We start from the raw sequence: 25,182 nt of genomic DNA on the forward strand, positions 1-25,182 counted from the left end.
TTTCTCAATCTCATAAAAGCCATCTATGAAAAGCATAGTGAAAATATTATTTTCAATGGAGAAAAGCTGGAAGCTTTCCCTTAAGATCAGGAACACGACAATGATCCCACTCTCGCCACTATTATTCAACATAGTACTAGAGGTCCTTGCAACAGCAATCAGACAACAAAAAGGGATCAAAGGTATCCAAATTGGCAGAGAAAGTCAAAATGTCTCTCTTCACAGATGATATGATACTCTATATGGAAAACCCAAAAGAATCCACACCCAAAATATTAGAAGTTATAGAATAATTCAGTAATGTGGCAGGATACAAAGTCAATGCTCAGAAATCAGTTGCATTTCTATACACGAATAATGAGACTGAAGAAAGAGAAATTAGGGAATCCATCCCATTTACAATAGCACCATACATTAACTTGGAATTAACCAGAGACATAAAGGATCTATATTCTAGAAACTGTAAATCACTCTTGAAAGACATTGAAGAAGACACAAAAAGATGGAAAAATATTCCATGCTCATGGATTGGAAGAATTCACATAGTTAAAATGCCCATGAACCCAGAACAATCTACACTTTCAATGCGATCCCGATCAAAATACTGATGACATTTTTCAAGGAACTGGAACAAATAGTCCTTAAATTTGTATGGAAACAGAAAAGGCCCTGAATCAACAAGGAACTGTTGAAATGGAAAAACAAAGCTGGGGGCATCAAAATGCCGGATTTCAAGCTGTACTACAAAGCTGTGATCACAAAGGGAGCATGGTACTGGCAGAGAAAACAGACACATGGACCAATGGAACAGAATAGAGAACCTAGAAATGGACCCTCGGCTCTTTGGGCAACTAAAATTTGACAAAGCAGGAAAAAACATCCAGTGAAAACAGACAGTCTCTTCAATAAATGGTACTGGGAAAATTGGACAGCTACATGCAAAAGAATGAAACTTGACCACTCTCTCCCACCATACACAAAAATAAACAGCAAATGGATGAAAGGCCTCAATGTGAGACAGGAATCCATCAAAATTCTAGAGGAGAACATAGGCAGCAACCTCTACTACATTGGCCAAAGCAAACTTTTCCATGACACATCTCCAAAGGCAAGAGAAACAAAAGATAAAATGAACTTGTGGGACTTCATCAAGATTAAAAGCTTCTGCACAACCAAGGAAACAGTCAAAAAAAACCTAAGAGGCAGACCACGGAATGGGAGAATATATTTGCAAAGGACACTACAGATAAAGGACTTGTATCCAAGATCTACAAGAACTTCTCAAACTCAATACACGAGAAACAAATAAACAAATAAAAAATGGGCAGAAGATGTGAACAGACACTTTTCCTATGAAGACATACAAATGGCTAATAGACAAATGAAAAAATGTTCAAAATCATCAGCCATCAAGGAAATTCAAATCAAAACCACACTGAGATACCACGTTACACCAGTTAGAATGGCAAAAATAGACAAGGCAAGAAACAATTGTTGGAGAGGATGTGGAGAAAGGGGATCCCTCCTACATTTTTTGTGGGAATGCAAGTTGGTACAGCCTCTCTGGAAAAGAGTGTGGAGGTCCCTTAAAAAGTTAAAAATTAAACTGCCCTATGATCCAGCCATTGCACTACTGGGTGTTTACCCCAAGGATACAGACATAGTGAAGAGAACGGCAATATGCACCCCAATGTTCATAGCAGCAATGTCCACAATAGCTAAATCATGGAAGGAGCCGAGATGCCCTTCAACAGATGACTGGATTAAGAAGTTGTGGTCCATATATACAATGGATTATTACTCAGCTATCAGAAAGAATGAATTCTCAACATTTGCTGCAACATGGACAGCACTGGAGGAGATAATGCTAAGTGAAATAAGTCAAGCAGAGAAAGACATCTATGATATGATTTCTCGCACTATGGAACATAAGAACTAGGATGACTGGTAGGGGAAAAAAAGGATAAAGAAAGGGGGGTAATAAGAAGGGGTAATGAAACATGAGAGACTATGGACTATGAGAAACAAACTGGGTCCTCAGAGTGTAGGGGGGTGGGGGAATGGGATAGGCTGATGATGGGTAGTAAGGAGGGCACGTATTGCATGGTGCACTGGGTGTTATACGCAACTAATGGAATCATCGAGCTTTACATCGGAAGCCGGGGATGTACTGTATGGTGACTAACATAATATAATAAAAAATCATTAAATAAACAAAAAATAAGAAAATAAAGGTTTATCCATCAAGACCAAGCGGGATTCATCTCTGGGATGCAAGCGTGGTTCAACATTCGCAGATCGATCGGTGTGATAGATATTATCAACAAAAAAATAGTCAAGAACCATATGATCCTCTCTATTGATGCAGAAAAAAGAATTTGAGAAAATAGAGCATCCTTTCCTGATTAAAACACTTCAGAGTGTAGGGATAGAGGGTACATTACTCAAGTTCAAGAAAGCCATCTATGAAAAGCCTACAGTGAATATCATTTTCAATGGGGAAAGGCTGAGAGCATTTCCCTTAAGATCAGAAACATGACTAGGATGCCCAGTCTTGGCATTATTATTCATCATAGTACTAGAAGTCCCTGTAACAGCAATCAGACAACAAAAAGGGGTAAAATGTATCCAAATCGGCAAAGAAGAAGTCAAACTGTCTCTCTTCACAGATGACAAGATACTCTATATGGAAAACCCAAAAGACTCCACCTCCAAACTACTAGAATTTTTAGAGCAATTCAGTAATGTGTCAGGATACAAAACCAATACTCAGAAATCAGTTACATTTCTGTACCTGAACAATGAGACTGAAGAAAGAGAAATTAGGGAATTCATTCCATTTACAATTGCACCAAAAATTATATGTTATCTCAGAATTAACTTTACCAGAGAGGTAAATGATCTATATTCTAGAAACTACAAATCACTTTTGAAGGACACTGAAGAAGACACAAAAAGATGGAAAAATATTCCATACTCATGGATCGGAAGAATTAACATAGTTAAACTGTCCATGCTACCCAGAGCAATCTACGCTTTCAATGCTATCCCGATCAAAGTAACAGTGACATTTTTCAAAGAACTGGAACAAACAGCACTTAAAGTTGTGTGGAACCAGAAAAGGCCCTGAATTGCCAAGGAATTGTTGAAAAGGAAAAACAAAGTGGGGGCATCACGTTGCCAGATTTTAAGCTATACTACAAAGCATTGATCACCAAGACAGCATGGTACTGGCACAAAAACAGACACATAGACCAATGGAACAGAATAGAAAACACAGCAATGGATCCTCGGCTCCCTGGGCAACTAATCTTTGATAAAGCAGGAAAAAACATCCAGTGGAACAAAGACAGTCTGTTCAATAAATGGTGCTGGGAAAATTGGACAGCTACATGCAAAAGAATAAAACTTGACCACTCTCTCACACCATACACAAAGATCAACTCCAAATGGATGAAAGACTTTGATGTAAGACAGGAATCCATCAAAATCCTAGAGGAGAACATAGGTTGCAACCTCTTTGACATCAGCCATAGCAACTTTTTTTCATGATACATCTACAAAGGCAAGAGAAACAAAAGAAAAAATGAACTTGTGGGACTTCACCAAGATAAAAAGCTTCTGCACAGCCAAGGAAATAGTCAAAAAAAACTAAGAGGCAGCCCACAGAATGTGAGAAGATATTTGAAAATGACACTACAGATAAAAGACTGGTATCCAAGATCTACAAAGAACTTCTCAAACTCAATACAGAAGAAACAAATAAACAAATCAAGAAACAAATAAACAAATCAAAAAATGGGCAGAAGATATGAACAGACACTTTTCCAATGAAGACATACAAATGGCTAACAGACACATAAAGAAATGCTCAAAATCATTAGCCATGAGGGAAATTCAAATCAATACCACATAGAGATACCACCTTACACCACAAGGCAGGAAACAACAAATGTTGGAGAGGATGTGGAGAAAGGGGATCCCTCCTACATTGTTGGTGGGAATGCAAGTTTGTACAGCCACTCTGAAAAACAGTGCAGAGGTCCCTTAAAAAGTAAAATATTGAGCTACCCTATGATCCAGCAATTGCACTACTCGGTATTTACCCCAAAGATACAGACGTAGTGAAGAGAAGGTCCATATGCACCCCAATGTTCATAGCAGGATTGTCCAGAATAGCTAAATTGTGGAAGGAGCCGAGATGCCCTTCAACAGATGACTGGATTAAGATGTGGTCCATATATACAATGGAATATTACTCAGCCATCAGAAAGAACGATTACAGAGCATTTGCACCAACGTGGATGTGACTGGATGTGATTATGCTAAGTGAAATAAGTCAAGCATAGAAAGACAATTATCATATTATTTCACTCATTTATGGAACATAAGAAATAGGAAGATCGATAAGAGAAGGAAGGGAAGAATAATGGGGGTGTAAACATTAGGGGGAATGAACCATGAGAAACTGTGGTCTCTAGGAAACAAACTGAGGGCTTCAGAGGGTAGGGGGTTGGGGGACTGGGATAGGCCAGTGATGGGTATTAAGGAGGGCACATATTGCGTGTTGCACTGGGTGTTATACACAAATAATGATGGAACACTACATCAGAAACTAAGGATATACTGTATGGTGACTAACATAACATAACAAAAATTATTATAAAAAATAATTATTAGAAACAATTTCTAGTGAAAACTAAGTAGGAACCAACTGTGAACTGTTATACCAGAATTCTTCAGATTGGCACTTTTTGAATATACTTCATAACTTCTAGAAAAATGTGCCTTGAATAGTACAATCTATTAACACATAAAACATAAAATGGGTTTACTGACACACCCAGATTTATCTTTGGTTTTTCTATAAGACAAGAGTAGATAAACTATGTTCAGTGCATAAAGTTTCATTATTTAGCTTATTTGATAATGATCTAGGTAATCAGGGAATTTAGCTTTCCTCGTTACTTAACTCAAAGTTTAAAGTTGTAGATTAACAAAGATTTTGAAAGCTATTTAAAAGTTTACCTCTGGGGTGCCTGGGTGGCTCAGTTACTTAAGCATCTCACTCTTGATTTTGGATCAGGTCATGATATCTGGGTCCTGGGGTCAAGCCCTGCTTGGGCTCCCCACTCAGTGGGGAGTCTGCTTGAGAATCTCTCTCCCTCTTCCCTTTCCCCAGCTCACTGGTGCTCTCTCTCTAAAATAAATAGATATCTAAAAAATAAAAATAATAAGTTAATAAATAAATTAATTAATAAAAGTTTACCTATTAACTTTTTAATCTGATTTACATGTATATAACTTATTTGTTCTCAACAATTATGTTTAGACTGCCCACAAATCATCATGCAGCATTAGGCAAAGTTGACCATTATTTCAAAATTGCTTTGTTTTCTTTCTTTTTTTTTTGATTTTTTTTTATTTGACAGAGATAGAGACAGACAGCAAGAGAGGGAACACAAGCAGGGGGAGTGGGAGAGGAAGAAGCAGGCTCATAGCAGAAGAGCCTGATGTGGGCCTCAATCCCAGGATGCTGGAATCACGCCCTGAGCCGAAGGTAGACGCTTAACTGCTGTGCCACCCAGGTGCCCCATAAAATTGCTTTCTTTTCTGACAAACTTTGCCACAGACATAACATGAAGTTATGTCTTTAACATAAGCAGAATTAAAGTTTCATATTTAATATTGATAACCCTAAAGACATCTTTGTTTTAATTAAACTTAGCTTTAGTAGCAAGTATTCTTCAGATCACATGAACTTGAAAACCATTTGGGTTAATTTTGGGAATGCCCAATCCTTACAAGCACTTGCCTTGAAACACCTAAATAGAGCTCTTTAACAAATGAATTTTAAAAATACCATCAGAAGTAAAGAAGCTTTATCTTATTTGTGACATACACAGACAGACACACACAGACAATAGTATAAACAATACTAATATTTCTGAACGGGACAATACTGTCCCAGTTTTCAAATGCCTCCCCCTCCCCCTCCCCCTCCTTCTCCTCCTCCTTCTTCTTCTTTTTTGTTAATGGTGAAACTTTTCCCTAAACTGTGCATTTCAAAGAATGGGTCTTAGATCCTAGAAAAGGGTAAACAATTTACATCTGAAATACACAGAGAGAGCATGTAAGTTTTCTCCAAGTAGAGATCTAGAGCAAGTCTGTCTATTATCAGAGGTCTGGAAACAAGAGTCTTTTTAGTGGTTTGCATTTTTAAAAAGACCTTTTCTCTCTTTTCTTTCTTTCTTTGTGCTTTTTTTCCCCCCCTGTGGTATCACGAGATTGTGAGCTGTGTTTATATTTGAAGATATGATGTTTATAATTTCAAGGGACAGAGAAAATGCAAATTTTTTAAAAAGTTAATTGCTTAAAATTTATCTTCCTTTCCTTAACTACAGAAACATTTAGGTTCAGTAACCTGATCTTGTATAATATCCACAAACCTTTTAATAGGAATAGGTAAGGCTGGGGATTGGTTAAGCTAGGTGGGTTTTGCTTGTTTCTACAATTTTATCTCTGGTTTTGCAGATTTGTGAGACAAAGACAGTTGTTTATAATTCTCCAAAGGAATGGATTTTAGCCTGAATATCAAGGGACAGCACCAACCCCTTTTAACTAAATTTGCTTGTTATATAGGGAGACATTTACTAAAATGAGCATCAAAAGATTTATGCTGGAGAGTCCAAGATGGCAGAGGAGTAGGAGACTTTATTCTTGTCTGGTCCCAGGAATTCAGCTTGATAGCTATCAAATCATTCTGAACACCTGGGAATTCTAAGTTAACAATAGCTGTAACACTATGAAATAAAAGTGATCACTTGGGGGTAGAGATGGGGGAGGAGTAGGGGACACCTTTTTCAGCTGGTCCCCTGAGTCGAGCTGGATAGGTATCAGACCAGCCTGAATATCCATAGAATCAGCCTGAGACGCAGGAAGATACATCTGGATCTCTACAAATGAACATCTCCAGTGCTGAGTATTGAGGTATGAAGCGGGGAGCCATGAAACTGTGTACAGATATTGGAAGATAAATGGAAGGGGGAGGGAGCCACTGCGTTTGGGCGCCGGGAAGTGGTAGCCACCTGCACAGGGGAGCGGGCGGACTCGCAACACCCATGAGAGAACAGACTTGTGACCGTGAGTGGGGAGCTCACGCCACCAGACTTCTCACAGAGTTCTGGTGTGCTCACTGGAACCAGACTGAGACCGGGAACTCCGGGAGCACGCGGGGGGGGGCTGGTGGCTGGTGGCTGGCGGTGTTAGAAACACAAAGGACAGAGACGTGCCAGCCCTGGAAATGAGGGCTGGGACACCAGGTGTGGGGCGGACATCCTGGGATGCTGCAGGGTTAAGCAGCACCAACAGAAACAGAGTTAAAATGGCAAGATTATCAGTGGAGAATGGTCCGCAATTCACTCTGTTCTGTGACAGAGGCTGAGATTCAGCCACTGCTGCTCTGTTTCTCAGAAAAGGCACAGCAAAACACCAGGGAAAGCCGGCAGAGAACAAAAGCCTGGAAAGACCAGCTCAAAGGGTGCCAATCCCCAACGCCCCTTTCAGGGGACACGGAGACTCTACCCAAACAGGGTTGCCTGAGTATCGGTGTGGCAGGCCCCTCCCCCAGAAGGCAAGCTGAAAAATCAAGAAGCCCACATCCCTAAGATCCCTATAAAATAAGGGCATACAGCCTGGGTCCTGGTCAATAATTTGGGCTCTGGACAACCCCGCAATCCCTCCTCATCAGAATGACAAGAAGGAGAAATCCCCCCCAGCAAAAATGAGTCTGTGGCCTCTGCCACAGAACTAATGGATATGGATATAACCAAATTATCAGAAATGGAATTTAGAGTAACAATGGTCAAGATGATGTGTAGACTTGAAAAAAGTATTAATGAAAATGTTAATGAGAATATAGAATCTCTAAAGGCGGGAATGAGAGCGAATCTGGCAGAAATTAAAAATTCTATGAGCCAAATGCAGTCAAACTAGATGCTCTGATGGCCAGGGTGAATGAGGCAGAAGAACGTATTAGCGAATTGGAGAATGGGCTAGTAGAAGAAAAAGCAAAAATAGAATCTGGACTTAAAAAAATCCACGTCCATGAATGTAGGTACGAGAGATTACTGACTCAATGAAACGATCTAATGTCAGAATCATCGGCATCCCTGAGAGGATGGAGAAAAACAGAAGTCTAGAAGAGATATTTGAACAAATTGTAGCTGAAAACTTCCCTAATCTAGCAAGGTAAACAAACATTCATGTCCAAGAGGCAGAGAGGACCCCTCCCAAGCTCAACCACGACAAACCTACGCCACGTCACTTCATAGTGCAATTCACAAATATTAGTTCCAAGGATAGAGTATTGAAAGTGGCCAGGACAAAGAAATTTCTCAAGTACCAAGGCAAGGGTATCAGAATTATGTCAGACCTGTCTACACAGACCTAGTATGAGAGAAAGGGTTGGGGGAGGCATTTTTAAAACTCACTCAGAGAAAAACATGCAGCCAAGGGTCCTTTATCCAACAAGGCTGACATTCAGAATTGATGGAGAGATATAGACATTCCAGAATCACCAGTCATTAACCAATTTCATAACCATGAAACCAGCCCTACAGGAGATATTAAGGGGTGTACTATAAAAGTAAAAAGGCCTCAAGAGTGATACAGAGCAGAAACTCACAACCAATAGAAACAAATACTTTACTGGCAACATGGCATCATTAAAATCATATCTCTCAATATTCAGTCTCAATGTAATGGCCTAAATACTCCCATAAAACGCCACAGGGTTGCAGATTGGATAAAAAGAAATGACCCATCCATTTGCTGTCTACAGGAGACTCATTTTGTACCTAAAGATACATTCAGATTGAAAATAAAGGGATGGAATACAATCTTTCACACAAATGGACCTCAAAGGAAAGCTGGGGTAGCAATTCTCATATCAGATAGCTTGGATTTTAAACTAAAGACTATAGTTAGAGACACAGAAGGGCACTATATTATTCTTGAAGGATGTATCCAACAAGTGAAGATGAGAATTATAAATACATATGCCCCCAACAAGAGAGCAGCAAGATACACAAGACAACTCTTAACCAGAATAAGGAGACATATAGATAAAAATATATTAATAGTAGGGGGCCTCAACACCCCACTATCAGAAATAGACAGAACCCTGGCAAAAACTCAGCAAAGATACAAAGGCTTTGAATGCCATACTAGACGAGTTGGACCTCATAGATATATATAGAACACTACACCCCAAAACCAAAGAATACTCATTCTATTCTAATGCCCATGGAGCATTCTCAAGAACAGACCATGTTCTGGGTCATAAAAAAGGTCTCAACTGGTGCCAAAAGACTAAAATTATTCACTGCATATTCTCGGAAAACAACACATTGATATTGAAACTCAACCACAAGGAAAAATTAGGAAGAAACTCAAACACTTGGAGACTAAGAACCATCCTGCTCCGGAATGACTCGATAAATCATGAAATCAAAAATCAATTTAAACAATTTATGAAGATCAATGAGAATGAAAACACATCAGTCCAAAACCTGTGGGATGCTGCAAAGGCAGTTCTAAGGGGAAAATACATAGCCATCCAAGCCTCACTCAAAAGAATAGACAAATCTAAAATGCAGTTTTTATATCCTCACCTCAACAAGCTGGAACAGCAACAGAGGGACAGGCCTAATCCATGCACGAGGAAGCAGTTGACCAGGATTAGAGCAGAAATCAATGAATTACAAACCAGGAGTACAGTAGAGCAGATCAACAGAACTAGAAGCTGGTTCTTTGAAAAAATTAATAAAAATGACAGACCGCTGGAAAGACTTATCCAAAAGAATAGAGAAAGGACACAAATTAATAAAATTATGAATGAAAAGGGAGAGGTAACAACCAACACCAATGAATTAGGAAGGATTATTAGAAACTTTTATCAACAGCTTTATGCCAATAAATTAAGCAATCTGGAAGAGATGGAGGACTTGCTGGAAACATATAAACCACCATGACTGAAACAGAAAGAATTTGATTTGTTAAACAGTACAATTAATTATGAAGAGATTGAGTCAGTGATAAACAACCTTCCAAAAAACAAACCTCCAGCCCCGGATGGTTTTCCTGGGGAATTCTACCAAACATTCAAAGTAGAAATAATACCTATTCTCCTAAAGCTATTTCAAAAAATAGAAGTAGAAGGAAAGCTACCAAACTCATTCTATGAGGCCAATATTACCTTGAACCCCAAACCAGGCAAATACCCCAATAAAAAGGAGAATTACAGACAAATTCCCTAATGAATATAGATGCCAAAATCCTCAACAAGATCCTGACTAATAGAATCCAACAGTACATTAAAAGGATTATCCATCATGACCAAGTGGGATACATCCCTGGGATGCAAGGGTGGTTCAACACTCAAAATCAATCAGTGTCATATATTTTATCCAGAAGGAAAAAATCAAAAATCATATGATCCTCTCAATTGATGCAGAAAAGCACTTGACAAAATACAGCATCCTTTCCTGATTAAAACCCTTCAAATTGTAGTGATAGAGGGTACATTCCTCAATCTCATAAAAACCATCTATGAAAAGCATACAGCAAACATCATTCTCAATGGGGAGAAGCTGGAAGCATTTCCCTTAAGATCAGGAACACGACAAGGATTCCCACTCTCGCCACTAATATTCAACATAGTACTAGAAGTCTTTGCAACAGCAATCAGACAACAAAAAGGGGAAAAGGTATCCAAATCGTCAAAGAAGAAGTCAAACTGTCTCTCTTCTCAGATTACATGATACTGTATATGGAAAACCCAAAAGAATCCACTCCTAAACTATTAGATGTTATAGAGCAATTCAGTAATGTGGTGGAATACAAAATCAATGCTCAGAAATTAGTTGCATTTCTATACACGAATAATGAGACTGAAGAAAGAGAAATTAGGGAATCCATCCCATTTACAATAGCACCAAAAACCATATGTTACCTTGGAATTAACCAGAGACATAAACGATCTATATTCTAGAAACTATAAATCACTCTTGAAAGACATTGAAGAAGACACAAAGAGATGGGAAATATTCCATGCTCATGGATTGGAAGAATTAACATAGTGAAAATGTCCATGCTACCCAGAGCAATCTACGCTTTCAATGCTATCCTGATCAAAATACTGATGACATTTTTGAAGGAACTGGAAAAATTATTGTCCTTAAATTTGTATGGAACCAGAAAAGGCCCCGAATCAACAAGGAACTGTTGAAATGGAAAAACAAAGCTGGGGTCATCACAATGTCGGATTTTGAGCTGAACTACAAAGCTGTGATCACAAAGACAGCATGGTACTGGCACAAAAACAGACACATAGACCAATGGAACAGAATAGAGAATTCAGAAATGGACCTTTAGCTCTTTCGGCAACTAATCTTTGATAAAGTAGGAAAAAAACATGTGGTGGAAAAAAGACAGTCTCTTCAATAAATGGTGCTGGGGAAATTGGACAGCTACATGCAAAAGAATGAAACTTGACCACCCTCTCACACCATACACAAAGATAAACTCCAAATGGATGAAAGACCTCGATGTGAGACAGGAATCCATCAAAATCATAGAGGAGAACATAGGCAGCAACCTCTATGACATTGGCCAAATAAACCTTTTTCATAACACATCTCCAAAGGCAAGAGAAAGAAAAGAAAAAATGAACTTGAGGTACTTCATCAAGATAAAAAGCTTCTGCACAGCCAAGGAAATGGTCAAAAAAACTAAGAGGCAGCTCACAGAATGGGAGAATATATTTGCAAATGATACTACAGATAAAAGATTGGTATCCAAGATCTACAAAGAACTTCTCAAACTCAATATACAAGAAACAAACAAATCAAAAAAATGGGCAGAAGATATGAACAGACACTTTTCCAATGAAGACATAAAAATGGCTAACAGACACATGAAAAAATGTTCAAAATCACTGGCCATCAGGGAAATTCAAATCAAAACCACACTAAGATACCACCTTATGCCAGTTAAAATGGCAAAAATTGGGAAGGCAAGAAACAACAATTGCTGGAGAGGATGTGGAGAAAGGGGATCGCTCCTACATTGTTGGTGGGAATGTAAGTTGGTACAGCCACTCTGGAAAACAGTGTGGAGGTCCCTTAAAATGTTAAAAATTGAGCTACCCTATGATCCAGGCATTGCACTACTGGGTGTTTTCCCCAAAGATACAGACGTAGTGAAGAGAATGGCAATATGCACCCCAATGTTCATAGCAGCAATGTCCACAATAGCTAAATCATGGAAGGAGCTGAGATGCCCTTCAACAGATGACAGGATTAAGAAGATGTGGTCCATATATACAGTGGAATATTACTCTGCTATCAAAAAGAACAATTTCTCAACATTTGCTGCAGCATGGATGGCAATGGAGGAGATAATGCTAAGTGAAATAAGTCATGCAAAGAAAGACAATTATCATACGGTTTCTCTCATCTATGGAACATAAGAACTAGGAAGATCGGTAGGAGAAGAAAGGGATAAAGAAAAGGGTGGTAATCAGAAGCAGGAACAAAGCACGAGAGACTATTTACTCTGAGAAACAATCTGAGGGCTTCAGAGGGTAGGGGGTTGGGGGAATGGGATAGGCTGGTGGATGGGTATTAAGGAGGGCATGTATTGCATGGTGCACTGGGTGTTATACGCAACTAATGAATCATCGAACTTTACATCAGAAACCATCTCTTTATGGTGACTAACATAATATAACAAAAAAAACATTAAAAAAAGAAAAAGCATTTCACAAAGTATGGCATCCTTTCTTGATTAAAACTCTTCACAGTATAGAGGAACATACCTCAATATCCTAAAAGCCAAATATGAAAAGCCCACAGCAAATATCATTCTCAATGGGGAAAAACTGAGAGCTTTTCTCTGAAGGTCATGAAGATGACAGGGATGCCCACTCACAGCATTATTGTTCAACATAGTACTGGAATTCCTACCCTCAGTGATCATACAGCAAAAGAAATAAAAGGCATCTTAATTGGCAAAGAAAAAGTCAAACTCTCACTCTTTGTTTTTTGGGGTTTTTTTTAAAAGATTTTATTTGTTTATTTGAGAGAGAGAGAGGCAGAGAGAGAGGGAACACAAGCAGGGGAAGTGGGAGAGGGAGAAGCAGGTTTCCCACTGATCAGGGAGCCCCATGTGGGGCTCGATCCCAGAATGCCAGGATCATGACCTGAGCCGAAGGCAGACGCTTAATAACTGAGCCACCCAGGCACCCAAACTTTCACTCCTTGAAGATGACATGATACTCTATCTAGATAAGCCAAAAGACTGCACCCCAAAACTGCTAGAACTCATACAGGAATTCAGTAAAGTGGCAGGATATAAAATCAATGCACAGAAATCTTGCATTCCTATACATTAATGATGAGACAGAAGAAAGAGAAATCAAGGAGTCAATCCCATTTACAATTGCACCCAAAACTAAAAGATACCTAGGAATATACCTAACCAAAGAGGCAAAGGATCTGTACTCAGAAAACTTTGAGGAAGACACAAAAAAATGGAAAAATGTTCTATGCTCATGAATTGGTAGAACAAATATTGTTAAAGTGTCTATGCTACCTAGAGCAATCTGCACATTCAATGCAATCCCTATCAAAATACCATCAACTTTTTTCACAGACCTGGAAAAATTAATTCCAAAATTTGTATGGAACCAGAAAAGACCCTGAATAGCCAAAGTAATGTTGAAAAAGAAAATCAAAACTGGTGGCATCACAATTCCGGACTTCAAGCTCTATTACAAAGCTGTAATCATCAAGACAGCATGGTACTGGCACAAAAATAAGACACATAGATAAATGGAACAAAACAGAGAACTCAGAAATGGACCCTCAACTCTATGGTCAACTAATCTTTGACAAAGCAGGAAAGAATATCCAATGGAAGAAAGATAGTCTCTTCAACAAATGGTATTGGGAAAATTGGATGAAGCATGAAACTGGACTGTTTTCTTACACCATACACAAAAATAGACTCAAAATGGTTGAAAGACCCAAATGTGAGACAGTAATCCATCAAAATCCTAGAGGAGAACACAAGCAGCAAACTCTCAGACCTCAGCCACAGCAACTTCTTGCTAGACACATCTTCAAAGGCAAGGGAAATAAAGGCAAAAATGAACTATTGGACCTCATCAAGAAAAAAAGCTTTGCACAGCAAAGGAAACATTGACAAAACTAAAAGACAACCAAAAGAATGAGAAAAGATATTTGCAAATGGCATATCAGATAAAGGGCTAGTATCCAAGATCTATAAAGAACTTATCAAACTCTACACCCCAAAAACAAATAATCCAATCAAGAAGTGGACAGAAGACACGAACAGACATTTCTCCAAAGACAACATACAAAGGGCCGATAGACACATGAAAAAACGTTCAACATCACTCGGCATCAGGGAAATACAAATTAAAACCACAGTGAGATACCACCTCACACTAGGCAGAATGGCTAAAATTAACAAGTCAGGAAATGACAGATGTTGGCAAAGATGCAGAAAAAGGGTAATGCTCTTACACTCTTTGGTGGGAATGCAAGCTGGTGCAGCCATTCTGGAAAACAGTAAGGAGGTTCCTCAAAAAGTTGAAAATAGAGCTACCCTATGACCCAGCGATGGCCCTACTGGGTATTTACCCCCAATATACAAATGTAATGATCCAAAGGGGCGCCTGCACCCCAATGTTTAGAGCAGTAATGTATACAATAGCCAAACTATGGAAAGAACTCAGATGTCCATCAACAGATGAATGGATAAAGTTGTGGTTTGTATATATAATGTATAACTCAGCCATCAAAAATATGAAGTCTTGCCATTTGCAATGATGTGGATGGAACCAGAGGGTGTTATGCTAAGCAAAATAAGTCAATCAGAGAAAGAAATTTATCGTATGATCACAATGATCTGTGGAATTTAAGAAACAAAACAGAAGATCATAGGGGAAGAGAGGAAAAAAATAAAACAAGATGAACCCATAGAGGGAGACAAACCATAAGAGATTCTTAATCATAGAAAACAAACTCAGGGTGGCTAGAGGGGAGAGGGGTGGAGGGATGGAGTAACTGGGTGATGGATATTAAGGACAGCATGTGATGTAATGAGCACTGGGTATCATATAAGACTGATGAATCACGGGCATGTACCTCTGAACCAATAACACATTATATGTTAATTAATTGAATTTAACTAAAAAATTTTAAAAACAAGATTTATGCTTTTGAAAAGTTTGAATAGAGTACATCAATGAAAGCCTTTTATCTGAGTACACAATTTAACAGTACATCCCAAGTTTTTGATGTAAAGATCCATGATTCATTACTTGTGCATAACACCCAGTGCACCATGAAATGCCTTTTTAGGACACATGACATAAAGACACAGGCAACGGAAAACAAAGACCAACTCTTGGAGGAGATGGATCAATAACCAAAGAGTTATCTAGCAAATTCAACCAAACTGTCACTAAGCCCAAGGAACTAATTCCAAAATATTTCTTCCTGGAAATCTAAATTAAGAAAAAGAGAAAAATCTTCTCACCACTCCCGCTCCATCAGACTCCACAGACAGAGATTCCAGGAAGCCAACATGATAGGAAGACTTACCTTCTACTGGCTGTATGTCAGATGTTCCAGGATCTCAGCTGTAGCATACAAGGTGAAACGTGTCCAGCAGTTGACGTGTCCTGCCCACTACACCAACTGCCACGAGGAAGTATTTTCTCTGTCATTAAAGATCCTTCTAGCTGGACCAAGAATCAAAATGACATGGGACAGATTAACAGGGAAAAAAATCAAATTTAATTTCATAATGATGGGGAATACACACAGACACAAACTTCCTAAATAAAGTCCGGCAACATGAGGCTTATCTGGCAACCTGAGCTAAGGAGGCTAGGGGTCAGGGTATACAAAGGAGAGGAGGACCCTCAGCAGGAAGGTGAAAGGAGATGTTTAGAAAACAAAGTTTGCCCTGTTATTCAGATAGGTTTCTTAGGTAAAGAGGTAGCTCTGTTAATAGCCTGTTCCTGAGACAGGTGTGCAATTGTTGGGGGTGAGGGGTGGTAAAGAGCTTTTCCTGGACTGATTGAGTTGTGATTGCTTTTTTTAAGATTTTATTTATTTATTTATTTATTTGTCAGAGAGAGAGAGAGAGCCCAAGCAGGGGGAGCTGCAGCAGAGGCAGAGGGAGAAGCAGACTCCCCGCTGAGCAGGGAGCCCCATACAGGGCTCAGTCCCAGGAAACTGGGATCATGACCTGAGCCGAAGGCAGATGCACAAAACAACTGAGCCACCCAGACGCCCCTAGAAAGATCATTTAGATGTGTATACACTGGCAATAAACATGTGAAAACTGAAATAAATTATACCATTAAAATGACTCAACAATGCAATCTTTAAGTGCATATTTAATAAAACGTGTACAGCCATGGATGCTGAAATGCTGGTACATGTAATCGAAGTGGATTTTAAAAAATAGACGGGTTCTGTTCATGGATGAGAAGACTCAATAGTAAAGACGTCAACTCTTCCCAGCTTGTATAAAATCTAATTCAATCCCTATCACAACAAGACAGAGTGGTATGGATGGAGGGTAGACACACCGGTCAACGGAGCAAAACAGAAAACCCAGAAATGGACCCAAGAAAGTATGGACAAGTACTTTTGACAAAGTTGCAAAAGTCTTTCAGAGGAGGGAGGATTGCCTCCTGGAGAAATGGCCACAGAACTATTGGCTATCCATAGGGGGAAACGAATCTCTCACCTAAGATTCTCACTTTATGAAAATATTTACCAAACAGATCATAGACATAATCATATAATATAAAGATATATACGTATAGAAGAAAACAGGAGAGAATGTTCAGGATCTAGACTTTGTATAAACATGTTTAGACAAGACAACAACTGCACAATCTATAAAATAAAAAATGATATTTTACTTGATCAATTCATTCTTTTTCCCTTACTTTGTAAATTAGTAAGATGATGAAATTAGGTGAAAAATAGGTAATTAAAATAAAACTCAATTTATGAGAGAATAGCTGGAATCCATTGCTTTAATGCACAGGAGTTTTTTGGGGTTTGTGGCGTTTTTTGGTTTTTTTTATGTTCAGTTAGCCACTGGGTAGTACATTAGTTTTGATGTAGTGTTCAATGATTCATTAGTGCACAGGTGTTTTAAAATGCTGAAAACATACATATTTTAAATCCCAGACCAATGGAGAAAGATGATGGGAGCAGTGATCTTCTCTGGGGTGCCAGCAACTGAAGTTTTAATTTAGGTAAATGTTTGCATCTCCCATAACCCAGGACTCCTTCCAAGAGTGCAACATGCAACAGTATTCATGGGCAGCACTATGGGCCACACTTTGTATGAATCAGACCACTGATGTGAATATTGACCCAGACCTGGTGAGCTGCAGAAACCAGCTGGGCTCTCAGGCCTTAGGGCCTTGGTGAGTGTGTCCTGTGACCAGCAGGGGATGCTGTGGGACTGCCCTGTGGTCCTTAAACAGCTGTGTACTGAGAACCATTCAAGCAAAGGAGCCTGGGTTTGGAGGCCACATCCTGTGCTCCCTGATGGGGTCTCAGCATCTGTGTCCTCTCAGCCCTAGTAGAGTCCCCTGAGCAGGGAGCTATGTGTGGTTTTAGCAGGTGTTTCCTCCCAGGGCTCTCCTCAGGGCTGAAGCCACCTCCATCCTCCCCAGTGTGTGGTGTGAGCTGAGCTCCAGCACCAGGGATCAGGGAGGGGCTGGGAAGTCACTGGATGGAGCCCATTTGCATGGACAGTCCCTCCAGTAGCAGAGGGTGGAGGGGAAAAGGAGGCCTGGGGCAGGCCAGCCCACTGTGGGGACCAAGGTCTGTGTTACTGTGGCCTGGACTCCTGTCCTCCTTGTTCTCTCACTGCACAGATTGGGACAGACCTCAGGGACACAGGGAAACCCTCCAGTTGGTATCTGGCCCTGTGGCTTAGATCCTGAGAAGCTTTGCCCTGGCCTCTGCCCCATTATCCATAGTGTCTGTGTTTGCAGGTTCCCTGCCCCAGCCTGTGGTGACCCAGCCGCCCTCCCTCTCTGCATCTCTGGGATCATCCGCCAGACTCACCTGCACCTTCAGCACTGGGTTCAGTGTGGGCAGCTACCAAACATACTGGTTCCAGCAGCAGCCAGGGAGCCCTCCCCGGTATCTGCTGAGGTTCTATTCAGACTCAGATAAATACCAGGGCTCCGGGGTCCCCAGCTGCTTCTCGGGCTCCAAAGATGTCTCAGCCAATGCAGGGGTCCTGCTCATCTTTGGGCTGCAGCTTGAGAAGGAGACTGATTATTACTGTGCATTCTGGCACAGTGGTGCTGGTCACAGCGACACACACAGATGCGAAACTGGGACAAACACCTGAGCCTGCTCAGGACCATGGATGCTGACTCTCTTACAATTTAAAATACCCTGAATTCACACTGACTGTACTTGGAAGTAGCTTCTGCACCACAATGTCCTTCATCCCAGTTTCCTATACAACTTATGTGAACTCTGGAGAAAGAAAAACAAAAGACAACACAAACCCCATGATGATACAGAAACTTTGCCTGGTGGTCCAAGTTGTAATAATCAGAGCCTGTTGAGCTGGTGTTTTTGTTTTGTCTTGTTTTTCCTCTTTAAACAGCAACCCAACTTTTTTAGGTCTCTTGGTCAGAGTCTGAGGACCATCCCAGCAGGGGGAGAGTCCTCCACAGCATGGCCTCTTCCATTTCAGGGGTCAGAGCAGGGACCCTCTCTTCCCTCCCAGGCTCCTGTCCTCAGGGCTGGCAGAGGCTCACCGAGTCCAGGGACAAAGCACTAGAATGTGAGATGCTGTGTGAGGATCCAAGTCAAAGAAGAAATTCAGGCACAGAGCCGGCCTGGAAGCCTTGCTGAGTACCTGAGCCTTCAGTTGTGATGTTGGGGATGGGCAGTTAGCCAAAGCTCCCCAAGTCAAGAAAACAAAGAAAGATTAAAAACTTTACACATTGGAGGATTTCAGTATGTCATGATGAATAAATGCAGTGTGGTTACTTGGACTGGTTCCCAGAACAAAGAATGACATTAGTGGCAAAAACTTGTGAAGGGGCATCTGGGTGGCACAGTCGTTAAGTGTCTGCCTTCGGCTCAGGGCGTGGTCCCGGCGTTATGGGATCGAGCCCCACATCAGGCTCCTCCGCTATGAGCCTGCTTCTCTCTCCCACTCCCCCTGCTTGTGTTCCCTCTCTAGCTGGCTATCTCTATCTCTGTCAAATAAATAAATAAAATCTTTAAAAAAAAAAACTTGTGGGGGCGCCTGGGTGGCACAGCGGTTAAGCGTCTGCCTTCGGCTCAGGGCGTGATCCCAGCGTTCTGGGAGCGAGCCCCACGTCAGGCTCTTCCGCTATGGGCCTGCTTCTTCCTCTCCCACTCCCCCTGCTTGTGTTTCCTCTCTCGCTGGCTGTCTCTATCTCTGTCGAATAAATAAATAAAATCTTTAAAAAAAAAAAAAAAAACTTGTGAAATCTGGATAAAGTCTGCAATTTCCTTAATATCATTGGACCACTGTTCAGTTGTTTTCATAAATATGCCATGGTCATGCACGATGTTATCGTTAGAATAATCAGGGTAGGGGCGCCTGGGTGGCGCAGTCGTTAAGCATCTGCCTTCGGCTCAGGGCGTGATCCCGGCATTATGGGATAGAGCCCCACATCAGGCTCCTCCGCTGGGAGCCTGCTTCTTCCTCTCCCAATCCCCCTGCCTGTGTTCCCTCTCTCGCTGGCTGTCTCTATGTCAAATAAATAAATAAAATCTTTAAAAAAAAAAAGAATAATCAGGGTGAATGGTATATAAGAAAGCTCTGTACTATCTTCGCATTTTTTCTGTCAATGTAAAATTATTACAGAATAAAGAGTTCAACACACAAACACGTGGGGAAAAAAAAAGAATAAAAATATATCCTGTTTTCTCCTCCATGTTTAAGAGATCAAAGCCCAACATTTATGCTGTACTGGGTATGTATGTATGTACTGGACTCATGTAATGCATTTTATTTTTATTATTCTGTGAAGAATAATGTAAAAATAATGTTCAAATTACCTATCTGTTATTTCTATAGCTTGGGGACCAGGATAAATCACTTCCACAGCAGCAGCTAAGCTGGATCTCCACCTTCCTCACAATGGAGGAAACCATTCGGAGCAGACACCACGAGGATCCCCAGTTCCGACCACGAGGAATGCTCCCAATCAAGCAGGTCCTCTCATTTCCAGCTAAACATTTACAGACGAAATACAAACAAATATGGGAAGACTCCAGAAGGTGGAAGGAAGACTTCCTACAAACTTCAACAGTTGAGGAAAACACAGCAGTGAGTTCCCTGGGTTTCTTTTCTTCTATTACCTCCCCCACATGTAAGACAAGACGCGGCAGGAGCCTCCAACCAAGAATCACCCAGAGGGCCAGAATGGGGAAAAAATAATAAAATCCACCAAAACTCTAAAAAGGCCAACCCCCATGGTCAGGGGATCTGGATATAAGTTGTCCTGAGCAGAGAAACTTTTTTTTTTAATTTTATTTTATTATATTGTGTTAATCACCATACAGTACATCCCCAGATTCCGATGTAAAGTTTGATGCTTCATTAGTTGCGTATAACACCCAGTGCACCATGCAATACGTGCCCTCCTTACTACCCATCACCAGTCTATCCCATTCCCCCACCCCCTCCCCTCTGAAGTCTTCAGTTTGTTTCTCATAGTCCATAGTCTCTCATGTTTCATTCCCCCTTCTGATTACCCCCCTTTTCTTTATCCCTTTCTTCCCCTACCGATCATCCTAGTTCTTATGTTCCATAGATGAGAGAAATCATATGATAATTGTCTTTCTCTGCTTGACTTATTTCACTTAGCATTATCTCCTCCAGTGCCGTCCATGTTGCAGCAAATGTTGAGAATTCGTTCTTTCTGATAGCTGAGTAATATTCCATTGTATATATGGACCACAGCTTCTTAATCCAGTCATCTGTTGAAGGGCATCTCGGCTCCTTCCATGATTTGGCTATTGTGGACAATGCAGCTATGAACATTGGGGTGCATATGGCCCTTCTCTTTACTACGTCTGTATCTTTGGGGTAAACACCCAGTAGTGCAATGGCTGGGTCATAGGGTAGTTCAATTTTTAACTTTTTAAGGGACCTCCACACTGTTTTCCAGAGTGGCTGTACCAACTTGCATTCCCACCAACAATGTAGGAGGGATCCCCTTTCTCCACATCCTCTCCAACAATTGTTGTTTCTTGCCTTGTCTATCTTTGCCATTCTAACTGGCGTAAGGTGGTATCTCAGTGTGGTTTTGATTTGAATTTCCCTGATGGCTAATGATTTTGAACATTTTTTCATGTGTCTGTTAGCCATTTGTATGTCTTCATTGGAAAAGTGTCTGTTCATATCTTCTGCCCATTTTATGATTTGTTTATTTGTTTCTCGTGTATTGAGTTTGAGAAGTTCTTTGTAGATCTTGGATACCAGTCCTTTATCTGTGGTGTCCTTTGCAAATATATTCTCCCATTCCGTGGGCTGTCTCTTAGTTTTTTTGACTGTTTCCTTGGCTGTGCAGAAGCTCTTTATCCTGATAAAGTCCCATAAGTTCATTTTATCTTTTATTTCTCTTGCCTTTGGCGATGTGTCGTGAAAAAGGTTGCTCTGGCCGATGTCATAGAAGTTGTTGCCTATGTTCTCCTCTAGAATTTTGATGGATTCCTGTCTCACATTGAGGTCTTTCATCCATTTGGAGTTTATTTTTGTGTATGGTGTGAGAGAGTGGTCAAGTTTCATTCTTTTGCATGTAGCTGTCCAATTTTCCCAGCACCATTTATTGAAGAGACTGTCTTTTTTCCACCGGATGTTTTTTCCTGCTTTATCAAAGATTAGTTGCCCAAAGAGCCGAGGGTCCATTTCTGGGTTCTCTATTCTGTTCCATTGGTCGATGTGTCTGTTTTTGTGCCAGTACCATGCTGTCTTTGTGATCACAGCTTTGTAGTACAGCTCGAAATCCGGCATTGTGATGCCCCCAGCTTTGTTTTTCCTTTTCAACAGTTCCTTGGAGATTCGGGGCCTTTTCTGGTTCCATACAAATTTAAGGACTATTTGTTCCAGTTCTTTGAAAAATGTCCTCGGTATTTTGATCGGGATAGCATTGAAAGTGTAGATTGCTCTGGGTAGTATGGACATTTTAACTATGTTAATTCTTCCAATCCATGAGCATGGAATATTTTTCCATCTTTTTATGTCTTCCTCAATATCTTTCAAAAGTGATCTATAGTTTCTAGGATATAGGTCCTTTACGTCTCTGGTTAAGTTAATTCCAAGGTAACGTATGGTTTTTGGTGTTATTGTAAATGGGATGGATTCCCTAATTTCTCTTTCTTCAGTCTCGTTATTCGTGTATAGAAATGCAACTGATTTCTGGGCATTGATTTTGTATCCTGCCACCTTACTGAATTGTTCTATAACTTCTAATAGTTTGGGAGTGGATTCCTTTGGGTTTTCCATATAGAGTATCATGTCATCTGCAAAGAGAGACAGTTTGACTTCTTCTTTGCCGATTTGGATACCTTTGATCCCTTTTTGTCTTCTGATTGCTGTTGCAAGGACTTCTAGTACTATGTTGAATAATAGTGGCGAGAGTGGGCATCCTTGTCGTGTTCCTGATCTTAAGGGAAAGGCTTCCAGCTTTTCCCCATTGAGAATAATGCTTGCAGTAGGCTTTTCATAGATGGCTTTTATGAGATTGAGAAATGTACCCTCTATTCCTACACTCTGAAGGGTTTTAATCAGGAAAGGATGCTGTATTTTGTCAAATGCTTTTTCTGCATCAATTGAGAGGATCATATGGTTCTTGAGTCTTTTCTTGTTGATATGATGTATCACATTGATTGATTTGCGAGTGTTGAACCATGCTTGCATCCCAGGTATGAATCCCACTTGGTCATGATGGATAATCCTTTTAATGTACTGTTGGATTCTATTAGCAAGGATCTTGTTGAGGATTTTGGCATCCATATTCATTAGAGAAATCGGTCTGTAATTCTCCTTTTTGAGGGGGTCTTTGCCTGGTTTGGGGATCAAGGTAATATTAGCCTCATAGAATGAGTTTGGTAGCTTTCCTTCTGTTTCTATTTTTTGAAATAGCTTTAGGAGAATAGGTATTATTTCTTCTTTGAATGTTTGGTAGAATTCCCCAGGAAAACCGTCTGGGCCTGGAGTTTTATTATTTGGAAGGTTGTTTATCACTGACTCAATTTCTTCATAGTTAATTGGCCTATTTAAGAAATCTATTTCTTCCTGTTTCAGTCTTGGTAGTTTATAGGTTTCCAGGAAGGCCTCCATCTCTTCCAGATTGTTTAGTTTTTTGGCATATAGCTGTTGATAAAAGTTTCTAATAATCCTTGCAATTTCAATGGTGCTGGTCGTGACCTCTCCCTTTTCAGTCATAATTTTAATAATCTCAGTCCTTTCTCTTTGTTTTTGGACAAGTTTTGCCAGTGGTCTATCAATTTTATGGATTCTCTCAAAGAACCAGCTTCTAGTCCTGTTGATCTGCTCTACTGTGCTTCTGGTTTCTAATTCATTGATTTCTGCTCTAATCTTGGTCAACTCCTTCCTTGTCAGTGGGTTAGGCCTGTCCCTCTGTTGCTGTTCCAGTTTCTTGAGGTGAGAATATAGAAACTGCATTTTAGATTTTTCTATTCTTTTGAGTGAGGCTTGGATGGCTATGTATTTCCCCCTTAGGACTGCCTTTGCAGTATCCCATAGGTTTTGGACCGTTGTGTATTCATTCTCGTTGGTCTCCATAAATTGTTTAATTTGTTTTTTGATTTCCTGGTTTATCGAGTCATTCTTGAGCAGGATGGTTCTTAGCCTCCAAGTGTTTGAGTTTCTTCCAGGTTTTTCCTTGTGGTTGAGTTCCAATTTCAGAGCGTTGTGGTCTGAGAATATGCAGGGGATAATTTCAATCTTTTGGTATTGGCTGAGACCTGTTTTGTGTCCCAGAGCATGATCTATTCTTGAGAATGTTCCATGGGCATTTGAATAGAATGAGTATTCTTTGGTTCTGGGGTGTAGTGTTCTATATATATCTATGAGGTCCAACTCGTCGAGTATGGCATTCAAAGCCTTTGATTCTTTGCTTAGTTTTTGCCAGGGTGTTCTGTCTATTTCTGATAGTGGGGTGTTGAGGTCCCCTACTATTACTGTGTTCTTATCTATATGTCTCTTTATTTTGGTTAAGAGTTGGCTTGTGTATCTTGCTGCTCCCCTGTTGGGGGCATATATATTAATAATTGTCATATCCACTTGTTGAATACTTCCTTTAAGAATAATATAGTGCCCTTCTGTATCTCTCTCTATGGCCTCTAGTTTAAAATCCAGTCTATCTGATATGAGAATTGCTACTCCAGCTTTCTTTTGAGGTCCATTTGCGTGGAAGATGGTACTCCATCCCCTTACTCTAAGTCTGAATGCATCTTTGGGTTCAAAATGAGTCTCTTGTAGACAGCAAATGGATGGGTCATGTCTTTTTATCCAATCTGCAACCCTGTGGCGTTTTATGGGAGAGTTTAAGCCATTTAGATTGATAGAGATTATTGACAGATATGATTTTAATGATGCCATTTCTCTTTAAAGTCTTTGTATCGGTTGTGACTTGCTGCTCTGTATCACTCTTGGGGCCTTTTTACCTTTATAGAGCCCCCCTTAATATCTCCTGTAGGGCTGGTTTCGTGGTTACGAAATTGGTTAATGATTGGCGATTTTGGAACGTCTTTATTTCTCCATCAATTCTGAATGACAGCTTTGCTGGATAAAGGATCCTTGGCTGCATGTTTTTCTCTGAAAGAGCTTTAAAAATGCCCCCCCAAGCCTTTCTCTCATTCCAGGTCTCTGTAGACAGGTCTGACGTAATCCTGATACCTTTGCCTTGGTACGTGAGAAATTTCTTTGCCCTGGCCGCTTTCAATACTGTATCCTTGGATCTAATATTTGCGAATTGCACTATGACATGCCGTGGCGTAGGTTTGTCCTGGTTGAGCTTGGATG

The 25,182-nt window shown here is 40.3% G+C and overlaps 1 gene segment (V, D, J or C); it reads left to right on the forward strand.

Annotated features, from left to right (window-relative positions):
* Window positions 1-17,423: 17,423 nt before the first annotated feature.
* LOC109488500 lies at window positions 17,424-18,489 on the forward strand. The segment is given in 3 exon segments: window positions 17,424-17,504; window positions 17,895-17,994; window positions 18,110-18,489. Coding segments are annotated over 3 exon segments (561 nt in total).
* The last annotated feature ends 6,693 nt before the right edge of the window (window positions 18,490-25,182 follow it).

Source organism: Ailuropoda melanoleuca, unplaced genomic scaffold, assembly GCF_002007445.2.
Source record: "Ailuropoda melanoleuca isolate Jingjing unplaced genomic scaffold, ASM200744v2 unplaced-scaffold2250, whole genome shotgun sequence".
NCBI lineage: Eukaryota > Metazoa > Chordata > Mammalia > Carnivora > Ursidae > Ailuropoda > Ailuropoda melanoleuca.